We start from the raw sequence: 15,695 nt of genomic DNA, 5'->3' as shown, positions 1-15,695 counted from the left end.
CTTTTATTTAAATTATGGATAAATAAATTATTCACATTTTAAAAAAAAAGTCATCATAAGAATAAGTTAGTGTTTTTAACTGATAGTAGTAATTATAATATAAAAGTATTAATAGTAATAATTAGTTGTGACTGTTATGATAAGCATGGGTGGATGCACATTTAATGAATTATAACTTCCTTCACAATTCTGGGCGGCCAACCTTTTCGATATAGAATTTGTTTTTATCAAAGGAAGACCATATTTAATTATATTTGAAAGCACAACTTTTATGTGCCTATAAATAGGAATATGATATGAAGCAAAGGACACAACAATAGTAATAAACAAATCAATTCTCTCTCTCTCTTTACGTTCCAATTTTACTAAATACTTCTCTCTCTTTATATATATATATATATATATATTGAGTTAAGAAATTAACTAAATTAATTAAGTGATGACAAACATTATTTTTGGGCAAAATAAATAATTAGTGTTGATTAATTATAATTACTTATTACTAATTGTTTATTGTTGCAGGCCAAAATTCAATAGCCCAAATGAAATAAAAAGTAATCAGCAAGAATGTTGGGCTGAAAGAAAAATTAAGAGCTCAAGGAAAAGCAAAGCAAGAAGACTAAGAAATCAAAACGGGCCAAGCATATCACTATCCAATCCAAGCCCGATCTGATTTCAGAAAAGCAATTCCCTCCATTTTTCTCCAACCAAAGCAACGTTCTCCTCTCTATTGTCTTAGTCAAATCAAAATTTCAGAAAAGTAAGAAAGAGAAAAAGAAAAAGCTTCTTCCTCACGCCATTCACAAAAGAAGAAAGAAAGAGAAAGATCAAACTTGAGAGGCCGAAGTCTAATCATCCAGAATAAACCAAATCAAGTTTAGGTCAAGATTAAAGGTAAACTATTTCCTCTTCCATACATCAGATACTCTTTTCTTCTTCCCAACCATCTGCAAGTCCAAAAATGGCCTACAAGGGAAAGTTGCCTTCAACCCCAATCTGCTGTGTATCCACGGTCTTAAACATGACTTGGGGACCAAGTTGGTTTTCAAGGTCCATATTAAGTTGACCACTAGAAGAGTTCTGTGGCTGCTGCATTATGGCTTTCGGCCTAGATGAAGGAGTCAGAAGAAAATGTTTCTACTCTAAGGTTTAAGGAGAAAAAGTGAATCTGTGAATTGGTGAAGGTCAAGGCTCAAGGTGTTGACCTTGGAAGAAGGACCAAGAAACATGCAAGAAGATAAAAGAAGCTGGCTGTTCATTCAGAAGGCAGGGAGAGAAAACCAGAGGTTGTGCGTGGTGTTCTGAAGAAAAGTTCCTCTACTTGGATAATGCTTTCTTTCAAAGAAGCATTTGGCCAAAATTGAAGAACTCAATCTGAGGTTTGCAAATCTGGTTATATGCACATAGCTAAGAGGCTGTTGATGAAGTCAATCTCCTTCATGTTTTACTGATTGTAATGTACTTTTCTAAGTTTATCTTTCTGTAATTTCTTGTGAGAAAATGCATTGTGAGAAAGCTCAAGTAAAAGCCATGAGTGGAAAAAGGCTGAGTAATACACTTGAGAGAAAAGCCTAGAGTTATTTTCTGATTTTTTTAGGTTGGTTAAGTATCTTGTATCTTGTACCTGCTAGGTATCCCTTTCTTAGTTTGGTTAGCACTAAGAGTGAATAGTTAGGTGTTAGCATAGCCAATGTCAAGTTAGGTTAGAACTTGAGTGTGAAATTGGTGTGTGTAATATTTTTAACTATAGTGGAAATTTCTCCATTGTTGTGGAGGAGAATGGACGTAGGTTACATAGCACAAGGCAACCGAACCAGGATATATGCTGGTGTTAGCTTTTTTCTTCTCTGCTGTGTTTTGTTTTCTGATATTCATGAGACAAAAATAAATTGTCTCATAAATTTCCGCTGCTGAGTTCAAACAGAACCTAAATTGAAAGTTTTGTTTAAAAGGTTAATACAGCAACGAAAAGGAAGGCATAGATTCAACCCCCCTTCTCTAAGCCTAACACAACCTTCAATTGGTATCAGAGCTTAGGTCTCAAAAATCAAACTTAACCGCTTGGAGCAAAGATCCAATGGCGAACAACTTGGGCACAACCACAGTTGCCTACACCCTCACTGAAGGCCAGTCAAACAACCGGTCACCCTTCTTCAACGGGAAGAACTATTCCTACTGGAAAGAAAGGATAAGGATCTTCATCCAATCCATTGACTACAACATATGGAAGATTGTTGTGAGCGGTCCCAAGATCCCAACAAAAACAAGTGCTGATAAAGTGGTGACTCCAAAAGAAGAAGCTGAGTGGAATGAAGATGACAAGAAGAAGATAGAGCTGAATGCTAAAGCAATCAACCTTCTTCACTGTGCTATCAGTTTTGAAGAGTACCGGAAGGTGTCTAGATGCAAGACAGCCAAAAAAATCTAGGAAAAACTCCAGGTTACACACGAAGGCACTAAATAAGTCAAAAAAACGAGGATTGATATGTTGCAAAAAGAGTACGAGATATTTAGCATGAAGGATGGAGAAAGCATTGATGAAGCGTTTGAGAGATTCTCAATCATAATCAATAACCTTGATGCTATGGGTACAAACTATGCAGAATAAACCTTGGTGAGAAAACTCCTTAGAAGCCTCACAAAAGAATGAGAAAACACTGCCACTGTCCTAACCGAGAGTAACAACATAAGTCCCATAACCTATGATGAGCTGAGAGGAAAACTCCTTGCCTGTGAAGCCACACACACAAACACAAACTCAAAAAAAAGGAAATAGCCCTCAAATCACAGATAGAACCGAAAGAGAGTGAGTCTAGTGATGGTATTTCAGATGATGAGCTTTTATTTTTTGCTAGGAGATTTAGAAGGATGATGAAGAACAAGGGCAAATACAAGGTTCAAGTTCAAAGGAGCACAAGTTCGACTTAAGCAAGGTGACGTGCCATCACTGCAAGGAGGCTGGACACTTCAAACTAAATTATCCAAAGCTCAAAAAGGAGGACAAAGGAAAGAAGAAAAGGAAGAGAGTACTCATGGCAGCTTGGGAGGATCTTGAGAATGACTCAAATGAAGAAGAAGAATTTGAAGGTGAAGACAAAGATTGTTTCATGGCTGGAAACAATAATCTTGATGAGGTAAATTACTATGATTTGACCATAGATGATTTACATGCTATTATTGATGATCTCACCTTAAATACATCAAAGTTGCTAGATAAATACAATTAGTGCAGATCTGAAAGAGATGTGTTAAGAGCTGAAAATGATTTTTGGAAAGAAAAAGGGAATGAAACTAAATGTGCTTTGGACATTATTGAAGAAAATAGATTTTTAAATTTTGAACTTGAAAAATTAAAAGGAAAGCACATTATGGATCCTTCTCATGAGTTAATTGCTGAAAATGAAAGATTAAATGATAAGATTAAAAGGCTGAATGGTGACTTAGCAAAATTTGCTCAAGGTTCAAGTAACTTGGACAAACTACTTGCAAGTCAAAGACCATTGTTTGAAAAATCTGGTTTAGGCTACATAGCCAAGGAAGATGTAGTTTTCAACATTTCCTCTATAAAGTTTGTGGCCTCTTCATCAAATACAAAAAACACACCTAACAAATCTGGTATTGGGTATGTTCCCACACTTGAGGAGAAATTTGATGAAGTTCACACAAGCAAAACTGAACCTTCACCAAGAACCGAACCTACCTCAAACAGGCCAGGTTTGGGATACTTTTCGAAAAATGAGGCTGCTTTCAAGAAACCATTTTTCTACAACAAAACCTCATTTTCGAAAAATCCAAAGAGTTTCAAAAATTTTGGTGAAAATATTTTTGCAAAGAGGAACAATTATAACAAAAATTAGTTTATCAAAAGAAATCCATCTCCTCCAAAAACCAGAAAATTTCAACCATTTAATTATTTCAAGCAATATAACTTACCTCAATTTCAGCAACACACATCAAAAAATCATTGTGTTAATTGCAAGAAATTTGGTCACTCATATGCACAATGCTTCGTTGAAAAGAGAGTTGTAGGAAACAAAGTTTACAATGTTGTTTGTGATTTCAATGCACTTGGGCAACCAAGATGGATTAACTTCAAAGGATCCAAATTAATTTGGATACCTAAGGCTACTTGAAACTCATCATGCAGATTTGCCTAGCATCCAAGAACAAAAAGGACATGTGGTACATGGATAGTGGATGTTCAAGGCACATGACTGGAAGGTCAACCTACTTTATCAAACTAAACAAGTATGATGGAGGTTTTGTGACCTTTGGAGATGATGGTAAAGGTAAAATCATTGCTGTTGGAAAAGTAGGTAATGAGCAATCAACTTTCATTGATGAGGTACTTTTAGAATGTGGTTTGAAACACAATCTTTTGAGTATAAGTCAGCTGTGTAATTTAGGATATTTAGTGACTTTCAAAAGATCTGAATGCTGTGTTGTGAATGAAAAGACAAATGAAGTGATGTTTGTTGCCAAGTGTTTTAATAATATGTATGGACTTACTCTTGATGAACTAAAGGATCAAAATGTAGCTTGTCTTCACTCTAAAGAATCTGAAAAGTGGTTATGGCACAAGAGATTGGGCCATGCAAGTATGTTTCAAATAAACAAACTTGTAAAGAAAGAATTAGTAAGAGGTCTTCCGTTGATAAAGTTTGACAAAGACATCACTTGTGATGCTTGCCAAATGGAAAAACAAACAAAAAGTTCTTTTAAACCAAAGGAAGACATCTCTACTAAAAGACCACTTAAGTTGCTACACATTGATTTATTTGGTCCAACAAGAACTCAAAGCCTAGGTGGTAAATATTATGGTTTAGTAATTGTGGATGACTATACTAGGTTTGGTTGGGTTTTATTTCTTGCACAAAAAAATGAAGCCTTTTCGGCCTTTGAACCTTTTTGTAAGAAAATTCAAAATGAAAAGGATTTGAAAATCTCTTCTATAAGAAGTGATCATGGAACTGAATTTGAAAATAATTTATTTGAATCCTTTTGTGAGGAATTTGGAATATCTCACAACTTCTCTTGTCCAAGGACACCACAACAAAATGGTGTGGTGGAAAGGAGAAATAGAAGCATACAAGAGATGACAAGAGCTATGCTTTGTGAGAGCAATGTTCCAAAATTCCTTTGGGCTGAAGCGGTTAACATGGCTTGCCACATTTTGAATAGAACAATCATAAGGAAATTTTTGAAGAAAATTCCTTATGAACTTTGGAAAGGCTACCCACCAAACCTAGACTACTTACACATCTTTGGATGCAAATGTTTTGTTTTAAATAACAAGGATAATTTGGGTAAATTTGATCCAAAGGCTTATGAGTGTTTGTTTGTAGGATACTCCACAATTAGTAAAGCATATAGGGTTTATCATCAAGATGCTAGGATTATTGAGGAGTCCATACATGTTACTTTTTGTGATACTAACTTGGTGCAAAGCATTTTGGAAAATTGTGATGCAGGAAATCAAGCTCAAAAGGACATTGAAACTGGACAAAATCAAGAAAATGGAAATTCTGCTCAACCTTATCCAAAAACTGCAGTTGCTAAAAATTCGAGAGACAATTCCATTTTGTCTCATGAATCTGAGGGAGACCCTAAAGCCAGTAGCACCCAAAATCCCTTGGTAATTGCATCTGCCTCTAAGTCTACCAGACCTCGTGAATGGAGATTTTTGAAGAATTATCCAGAGGAATTTGTCATTGGGGACGTCTCTCAAGGGGTTAGAACTCGGTCATCCATTAGAAAGGCGAACGAAGAATCAAACATTGCTCTTCTCTCACAAATAGAGCCTCAAAATGTCAAGGAAGCACTTAGTGACCCTTCTTGGGTTAAAGCAATGGAGGAAGAACTTCTTGAGTTTGAGAAAAACTAAGTGTGAAATTTGGTTCCAAGGCCTAGTAGAAAGAAAGTGACCAGTACCAAGTGGATATTTCGGAACAAGTTAGGAGAAAATGGCAGCATTGCAAGAAACAAGGCAAGGCTTGTGGCACAAGGATATGACCAAGAAGAAGGAATAGACTTTGATGAATCCTTTGCCCCTATTGCCCGAATGGAAGCCATAAGACTTCTCTTAGCATACGCTGTATTTTGTGGTTTTAAATTATATCAAATGGATGTGAAATATGAATTTTTAAATGGTGTGATAAATAGAGAAGTGTATGTGGAACAGCCACCTGGTTTTGAAAATAAAGAGCATTCTGATCATGTTTTCAAATTATCTAAAGCTCTCTATGGTTTAAGACAAGCTCCTAGAGCTTGGTATGAGAGACTTAGCTCTTTTCTTTTGAAAAATGGATTTCAAAGAGGCACCACAGACACAACTCTATTTATCAAGAATTCAAATTATTCTTTTATTCTAGTCCAAATATATGTTGATGACATTATTTTTGGATCAGCAAATGAATCCCTTTGTTCTGAATTTGAAAAAATCATGACAAGTGAATTTGACATGAGTATGATGGGTGAACTTAATTTTTTCCTTGGGCTGCAAATTAAACAAACTAAAAATGGTATTTTCATTCATCAAGAGAAGTATGCCAAGGAATTAGTTAAGAAATTTGGTATGGAAAATGCCAAACCCATGGAAACTCCCATGCACCCTAATTCTAAATTAGATAAGGGAGAAACTGAGAAAGATGTAGATGAGACTAGGTATAGAGGAATGATTGGTTCTCTTATGTACTTAACATCCTCTAGACCTGACATTGTGCAAAGTGTTGGATTGTGTTCAAGGTTTCAATCCAAACCTAAAGAGTCACATCTTTCAGCAGTTAAAAAGATCATTAGATATGTTCATGGCACATCTAATTTTGGTCTTTGGTATCCTAAGATTGATGATTTTTCTGCAGTTGGTTATTGCGATGCAGATTTTGCTGGTGATAGAGTTGATAGAAGGAGCACTTCAGGCCTATGTTGTTTCCTTGGAAAGTCCTTAAATGTTTGGTCAAGTAAGAAGCAACCAACAGTGGCCTTATCCACTGCAGAGGCTGAGTATATAGCTGCTTCTTCTTGTTGTTCTCAGCTTTTATGGTTAAAAACACAGCTTACTGATTACAAATTAAATGCTAAAAATATTTCCTTGATGTGTGATAATATGAGTGCCATCAATATTTCTAAAAATCCAGTTTTGCACTCTAGGACTAAGCATATTGAAGTGAAGTTTCACTCAATAAGAGAACATGTCCAAAAGGGGGATATTAGTATTCAATTTGTTAAATCTGAAGAGCAATTAGCAGATATTTTTACAAAATCATTAGCTGAGGATAGATTCTGCATGCTTAGGACTTGTCTAGGAATCTTGAGTTATGATTCCTTATTTGAAAAATGCTGATGTATTTGCTGGAGCTTTTTGTCTCATAAACATGTATGAGACAATTCTGGGTAGGTGATGAACGTTTCATTCAAATCAACGTCTTCTGGGCCTGTTTCAAGTAAATATTAATCTAGGCCAACTTCAAAATCATATCTAGAGTGATCCAATGCGTTTCCTTAAATCTAACCATCTCTAGGCCTATATATGAATGTTACAATTTTTTGTTGTTGTTTTTGGTGGGCTGTGTGCTTAATTCTTTTTTTTTTAAAAGGATTTTTCATTTAATATTTTTTATCCAAAAAGATTTTCAGTTTGATTTTTTTCAAAATTTAAAATTAATTTCCTGTTTTATTTTTTAAATCAAATAAAATCTTTCTTTTATGAGGTCAGGTCTTTTCATGTCATTTCAAAAGGTGATGCAGTTGCATGGTTTTGGAAATCCACTTTTGGGTACGGTTACCAACACTCCCTCTCTTCCCTCCATAACTTCTCCTCAAACCCTTTGGTTTCTTCCCTCTCACTCCACTGCCTCTCTTCCATCAAAAGCCTAAATCTAACTAAATGGGGAAGAAAGTTATTGCTAAAAGAGCACCGCGTGAGAAAATCCATAAACTTCCAGGATATCCTAGACCATCAACTCGTTCTCAAGACACCACTTTTACTCCCTCACCTTCTCTTCCTACCTTTCCTCCTCGCACTACTCCCATGGTGCGGACCAAGACTACGCCACGATTTTCAGCCCCTGCCAAGCCGACGCCTCCACCTAAGGCAGCACCAACCAAAACAACTTCCTCGAAACCTAGTTCATCCATGGGTAAGCGTCCTGCTGTTGAAGACCCTGTTCCTGAGACAGCAAAATCTAAGCCATGGTCTGTTCCTGTGCGTTCACAAAGAGGTAACCCTCATCTCCCTCTCAAATTTGTTAGAGAACCCGACATTGATCCTTTTGCTCACAAATCACACTTCATGACATCTCACTCAGATTATAACCCCCATCGTTTCAAATCTGCCATAAATCACGATTTTTATGAGGGAGTTATTCAGTATCGTACTTGGTGCACGAAATTGTGATCATCAATGGCGCCATCAACATGGTACGCTCAATTGCAATCTCAACTCTTTATCACAACTTCGCATAACTAACCAGCAAGTGCACTGGGTCATCCAAGTAATAAACCTTACGCGAGTAAGGGTCGATCCCACGGAGATTGTTGGTATGAAGCAAGTTATGGTCATCTTGTAAATCTCAGTCAGGCGGATTCAAATGGTTATGGAGGATTAATGATTAAAAGATAAATAAAACATAAAGATAGAGATACTTATGTAATTCATTGGTGAGAATTTCAGATAAGCGTATGGAGATGCTTTGTCCCTTCCGTCTCTCTGCTTTCCTACTGTCTTCATCCAATCCTTCTTACTCCTTTCCATGGCAAGCTGTATGCTGGGCATCACCGTTGTCAATGGCTACAGTCCCGTCCTCTCAGTGAAAATGTTCAACGCGCTCTGTCACACCACGGCTATTCATCTGTCGGTTCTCGATCATGTCGGAATAGAATCCAGTGACTCTTTTGCATCTGTCACTAACGCCCCATAATCGCAAGTTTGAAGCTCATCACAGTCATTCAATCCTTGAATCCTACTCGGAATACCACAGACAAGGTTTAGACTTTCCGGATTCTCAAGAATGCCGCCATCAATTCTAGCTTATACCACGAGAATTCTGGTTAAGGAATCCAAGAGATACACATTCAAGCCTTGTTTGCATGTAGATCGGAGGTGGTTGTCAAGCATGCGTTTATAAGTGAGAATGATGATGAGCGTCACATAATCATCACATTCATCATGTTCTTGGGTGCGAATGAATATCTTAGAACAAGAATAAGCTGAATTGAATAGAAGAGCAATAGTAATTGCATTAATACTCGAGGTACAGCAGAGCTCCACACCTTAATCTATGGTGTGCAGAAACTCCACCGTTGAAAATACATAAGTGATAATGGTGATCATTGGCTTCGGCCCCAGAGAGGGAACCAGAAGAACCAAGATAAAAATACAATAGCAAAAGGTCCTATTTATAGAGAACTAGTAGCTTAGGGTTTACAGAAATGAGTAAATGACATAAAAATCCACTTTCGGGCCCACTTGGTGTGTGCTTGGGCTGAGCATTGAAGCTTCTATGTGTAGAGACTTTTCTTGGAGTTAAACGTCAGCTTTTGTGCCAGTTTGGGCGTTTAACTCCCACTTCTGTGCCAGTTTTGGCGTTAAACGCCGGGAATTCTTGAGCTAATTTGAAACGCCAGTTTGGGCCATCAAATCTTGGGCAAAGTATGGACTATTATATATTGCTGGAAAGCCCTGGATGTCTAATTTTCAACGCAATTGAGAACGCGCCAATTGGGCTTCTGTAGCTCCATAAAATCCACTTCGACTGCAGGGAGGTCAGAATCCAATAGCATCTACAGTCCTTTTTAGCCTCTGAATCAGATTTTTGCTCAAGTCCCTCAATTTCAGCCAGAAAATACCTGAAATCACAGAAAAACACACAAACTCATAGTAAAGTCCATAAAAATAAATTTTAAATAAAAACTAATAAAAATATAATAAAAACTAACTAAAACATACTAAAAACATACTAAAAACAATGCCAAAAAGCGTATTAATTATCCGCTCATCAGTACTCTGTGTCCATCTTTTCTTGTGGATTTGCCTACTTTGAAAAAGAAAGGTTTTCCTTTTGTTGAAAATTTGAAATTTTTAGACTGGAATCACCTTTTCAAAATAAAAGCCCTTAATTATCTTTTATCATGATGCTTTGGCTCACATCTGTGAACATGTTTCCTTAATTAACGACATCACACCCACTCACAAAGCCCTAGGATATGACGTGCTCAGTTGCACCGTATTGTCAACCACATTTTACTTCCTCAAAGTGGTTCATATCAACGGGTTTCTTACACGGACACACTTGTTTTGGATGTCCTAATCACTAAAACAGAAATCTCTTTTGCCTATTTGATGGCTAGATACATGTTTGATTCTGTGAGAAGTGAGAAAGATAAAGCACTACCTTATGGCATGTTTTTAACTTGCATATTTGAGCATTTTGGTGTTGACCTGTCAAATGAGGATTATGAAAATAGAAATTCATACCTAAAAGGGGGTGGTTCAGTGAAACAGCAAAAAGTACCAACTCGATCTGAGAGAGTGGTTCTAGATGATGATGATGAAAAGTACATCCCAGATGACTCTCCTCCTCCCTCTACCGAGGGTACTTCTATCTCTACTGGGAAGCAATCCACTCTGCTAAATGTTGTCAAGGATGTAGTCCAAGAGTTTGTCTCCCAATTCAATCATATGATTGCCATGAGCAAGGAACAGAGGAAGCTAGCTAGCAAGCATGAGAATTTCCTCCGAAAATCAAGGGATAGAGTGGCTGTATTTATGAAGTTCATTGATAATCTGAACCAGGATGAAGATCAGGCCACTGAGGATGAAGAAGAAGCTTTTTCGGAGGGGAATAGTTCTGATGCCTAAGAATTGTCTCATGAAAAATGCCACTGCTGTTTTCTGTTTTATCATTTGACTTATACTTCTTTTTCTACTGTTTAACAGTTTTATTTTGGATGACTGTAATAACTTTAAATACTGCTGCACTTTTTCATAGTTTGGTTGGTTCTTTGAACTGTGATCTAACTCTTTTCTACAGGATACAAGGCACTATTTTTGTTGCTAACACTTATTTTTCTACCCTTGATGACAAAAGGGGGAGTAATAGGTACAATAGCTGAATGATAAATTGACTGAAGTTGCTTTTGTTTACTGTTTTTGTGGATTTTGCTTGACTGCTGCAATTTTAAGCAAATGTTTGCAAATATTGTGAACTGATGTGAATGTGGTTGGAAACTTGCTTTATGATATGTTGCTATATTAACCCTGACCCTGATGAGTTAAAGCTCTATTTTGGCCATTAAAACTATCACTGTTTGCTGCTTCTTCAGTTAATATATAGCATCTGTTTGGTCCCATATAAGCATATATAAACAGGAACAAAGAGGAAAGCACAAATCCAGGGGGAGCTAATTTTGAAAAGGAAAGGGGGAGCAACATCAAAGCAAATGACAAAAATCAAAGGGAGTTTCTAAACCTTACTCAAATTTATTTTCTTTTGATTATTGCTTAATTTATGTTTGTCATCAAGGGGGAGATTGTTGAGTTAAGAAATTAACTAAATTAATTAAGTGATGACAAACATTATTTTTGGGCAAAATAAATAATTAGTGTTGATTAATTATAATTACTTATTACTAATTGTTTATTGTTGCAAGCCGAAATTCAATAGCCCAAATGAAATGAAAAGTAATCAGCAAGAATGTTGGGCTGAAAGAAAAATTAAGATCCCAAGGAAAAGCAAAGCAAGAAGACTAAGAAATCAAAACGGGCCAAGCATACCACTATCCAATCCAAACCCGATCTGATTTCAGAAAAGCAATTCCCTCCATCTTGCTCCAACCAAAGCAACGTTCTCCTCTCTGTTGTCTTAGTCAAATCAAAATTTCAGAAAAGTAAGAAAGAGAAAAAGAAAAAGCTTCTTCCTCACGCCATTCACAAAAGAAGAAAAAAAGAGAAAGATCAAACTTGAAAGGCCGAAGTCTAATCATCCAGAATAAACCAAATCAAGCTTAGGTCAAGATTAAAGGTAAACTATTTCCTCTTCCATACATCAGATACTCTTTTCTTCTTCCCAACTATCTGCAAATCCAAAAATGGCCTACAAGGGAAAGTTGCCTTCAACCCCAATCTGCTGTATATCCACGGTCTTAAACATGACTTGGGGACCAAGTTGGTTTTCAAGGGTCCAGATTAAGTTGACCACTAGAAGAGTTCTGTGGCTGCTGCATTATGGCTTTCGGCCTAGATGAAGGAGTCAGAAGAAAAAGTTTCTACTCTAAGGTTTAAGGAGAAAAAGTGAATCTGTGAGTTGGTAAAGGTCAAGGCTCAAGCTGTTGACCTTGGAAGAAGGACCAAGGAACATGCAAGAAGATAAAAGAAGCTGGCCGTTCATTCATAAGGCAAGGAGAGAAAACCAGAAGTTGTGAGTGGTGTTATGAAGAAAAGTTCCTCTACTTGGATAATGCTTTCTTTCAAAGAAGCATTCGGCCAAAATTGAAGAACTCAATCTGAGGTTTGCAAATCTAGTTATGTACATAGCTAAGAGGCTGTTGATGAAGTCAATCTCCTTCATGTTTTACTGATTGTAATGTACTTTTCTAAGTTTATCTTTCTGTAATTTCTTGTGAGAAAAGGCATTGTGAGAAAGCTCAAGTAAAAGCCATAAGTGGAAAAAGGCTGAGTGATATACTTGATAGAAAAGCCTAGAGTTATTTTCTGATTTCTTTAGGTTGGTTAAGTGTCTTGTATCTTGTACCTGCTAGGTATCCCTTTCTTAGTTGGGTTAGTAGTAGACGAAATTGTGATCATCAATGTTGTACTCTTTGTTGTTGTATGGAATAATTATAATGGCTCTTTGCTATGTGTGGACACAACTCCGTTCAACTAACCAGCAAGTGTACTGGGTCGTCCAAGTAATAAACCTTACGTGAGTAAGGGTTGATCCCACAGAGATTGTTGGTATGAAGCAAGCTATGGTCATCTTGTAAATCCCAGTCAGGTAGAGTCAAATGTAATTGGATTAGATATTTAAAAGATAAATAAAATAAAGGGATAGAAATACTTATGTAAATTAATAGTGGGAATTTCAGATAAGCGTATGGAGATACTGTGCCCTTTCTTTTTCTACTTTCCTACTTCTTCCTTCAATCCTTCTTACTCCTTTCCCTGGCAAGCTATATGTAGGGCATCACCGTTGTCAATGGCTACATCCCATCCTCTCAGTGAAAAAGGTCCAAATGCTCTGTCACAGCACGGCTAATCATCTGTCGGTTCTCAATCAGGTTGGAATAGAATCCCTTGATTCTTTTGCGTCTGTCACTAACGCCCAGCCATCAGGAGTTTGAAGCTAGTCACAGTCATTCAATCCCGGAATCCTACTCGGAATACCACAGACAAGGTTAGACTTTCCATATTCCCATGAATGCCGCCATCAATTCTAGCTTATACCACGAAGATTCTGATTAAGGAATCCAAGAGATATGCGCCCGGTCTAAGGTAGAACGGAAGTGGTTGTCAGTCACGCGCGTTCATAGGTGAGAATGATGATGAGTGTCACGGATCATCACATTCATCAAGTTGAAGTGCAACGAATATCTTAGAATAGGAATAAAGAGAATTGAATAGAAAATAGTAGTAATTGCATTAAAACTTGAGGTACAGCAGAGCTCCACACCCTTAATCTATAGTGTGTAGAAACTCCACCGTTGAAAATACATAAGTGAAAAGTTCAGGCATGGCCGAATGGCCAGCCCCCAAAACGTGATCAGTAGTCTCTTAAGATGAAGAATAAAACGAAACTGAGACCAAAGATGTCTAATACAATAGTAAATTATCCTATTTATACTAGACTAGCTACTAGGGTTTACATGAGCAAGTAATTGATGCATAAATCCACTTCCGGGGCCCACTTGGTGTGTGTTTGGGCTGAGCTTGATCTATTCACGAGCTAAGGCTTCTTTTGGAGTTGAATGCCAAGTTGTAACGTGTTTTGGGCGTTCAACTCCGGGTCGTGATGTTTTTCTGGCGTTTTACTCCAGACAGCAACATGGAACTGGCGTTGAGCGCCAGTTTACGTCGTCAATTCCCGAATAAAGTATGGACTATTATATATTGCTGGAAAGCTCTAGATGTATACTTTCTAACGCCATTGAGAGCGCGCAATTTGGAGTTCTGTAGCTCCAGAAAATCCATTTCGAGTGCAGGGAGGTCAGATTCCAACAGCATCAGCAGTCCTTTGTCAGTCTCCTATCAGAGTTTTGCTCAAGTCCCTCAATTTCAGCCAGAAATTACCTAAAATCACAGAAAAACACACAAACTCATAGTAAAGTCCAGAAATATGAATTTATCATAAAAACTAATGAAAACATCCCTAAAAGTAGCTTGAACTTACTAAAAACTACCTAAAAATAATGCCAAAAAGTGTATAAATTATCCGCTCATCACAACACCAAACTTAAATTGTTGCTTGTCCCCAAGCAACTGAAAATCAAATAGGATAAAAAGAAGAGAATATACTGTAAATTCCAAAATATCAATGAATATTAATTCTAATTAGATGAGCGGGACTTGTAGCTTTTTGCTTCTGAACAGTTTTGGCATCTCACTTTTTCCCTTGAAGCTTAGAATGATTGGCATCTCTAGGAACATAGAATTTCGGATAGTGTTATTGATTTTCCTAGTTAAGTTTGTTGATTCTTGAACACAGCTACTTTTATGAGCTTGGCCGTGGCCCTAAGCACTTTGTTTTCCAGTATTACCACCGGATACATAAATGCCACAGACACATAACTGGGTGAACCTTTTCAGATTGTGACTCAGCTTTGCTAGAGTCCCCAGTTAGAGGTGTCCAGAGCTCTTAAGCACACTCTTTTTGCTTTGAATCACGACTTTAACCACTCGGTCTCAAGCTTTTCACTTGGGCCTTCATGACACAAGCACATGGTTAGGGACAGCTTGGTTTAGCCGCTTAGGCCTGGATTTTATTTTCTTGGGCCTCCTATCCATTGATGCTCAAAGCCTTGGATCCTTTTTTACCCTTGCCTTTTTGGTTTTAAGGGCTATTGGCTTTTTCTGCTTGCTTTTTTTTTCGCAAGCTTTTGATTTTTCACTGCTTTTTCTTGCTTCAAGAATCAATTTTATGATTTTTCAGATCATCAATAACATTTCTCTTATTCATCATTCTTTCAAGAGCCAACAGTTTTAACATTCATAAACAACAAGATCAAAAATATGCACTGTTTAAGCATTCATTCAGAAAATAAAAAGTATTGTCACCACATCAATATAATTAAACTAAACTCAAAGATAATTTCGAAATTCATGTACTTCTTGTTCTTTTGAATTAAAAACATTTTTCATTTAAGAGATGTGAAGGATTAATGGAATTTTTCATAACTTTAAGACATAGTTACTAAACACTAATGACCATGAAGTAAAGACACAAAACATAGATAAACATATAATATAAAAACCGAACAGCAGAAAAGTAAGAATAAGGAATGAATCCACCTTAGTGGCGTCTTCTTCTTGAAGGACCAACAATGTCCTTAAGCTCTTCTATGTCCCTTCCTTGCCTTTGTTGCTCCTCCCTCATTGCTCTTTGATCTTCTCTTATTTCATGGAGAATGATGGAGTGCTCATGATGTTCCACCCTTAATTGTTCCACATTGTAGCTCAAATCTTCTAGGAAAGTGTTGAGTTG

The 15,695-nt window shown here is 37.0% G+C and overlaps 1 protein-coding gene across 1 annotated transcript; it reads left to right on the top strand.

Moving 5' to 3' along the window:
- Positions 1-7,885: 7,885 nt before the first annotated feature.
- On the top strand, positions 7,886-8,395 carry LOC130957457 (extensin-like). The gene has a single exon (XM_057884315.1). The coding sequence runs from the start codon at positions 7,886-7,888 to the stop codon at positions 8,393-8,395; it is 510 nt and encodes a 169-aa protein (XP_057740298.1).
- The last annotated feature ends 7,300 nt before the right edge of the window (positions 8,396-15,695 follow it).

This window comes from Arachis stenosperma, chromosome 10, assembly GCF_014773155.1.
Source record: "Arachis stenosperma cultivar V10309 chromosome 10, arast.V10309.gnm1.PFL2, whole genome shotgun sequence".
Lineage (NCBI taxonomy): Eukaryota > Viridiplantae > Streptophyta > Magnoliopsida > Fabales > Fabaceae > Arachis > Arachis stenosperma.
Note: the sequence above shows the minus strand (reverse complement) of the source record. Positions and strands in the feature narration are given on the sequence as shown.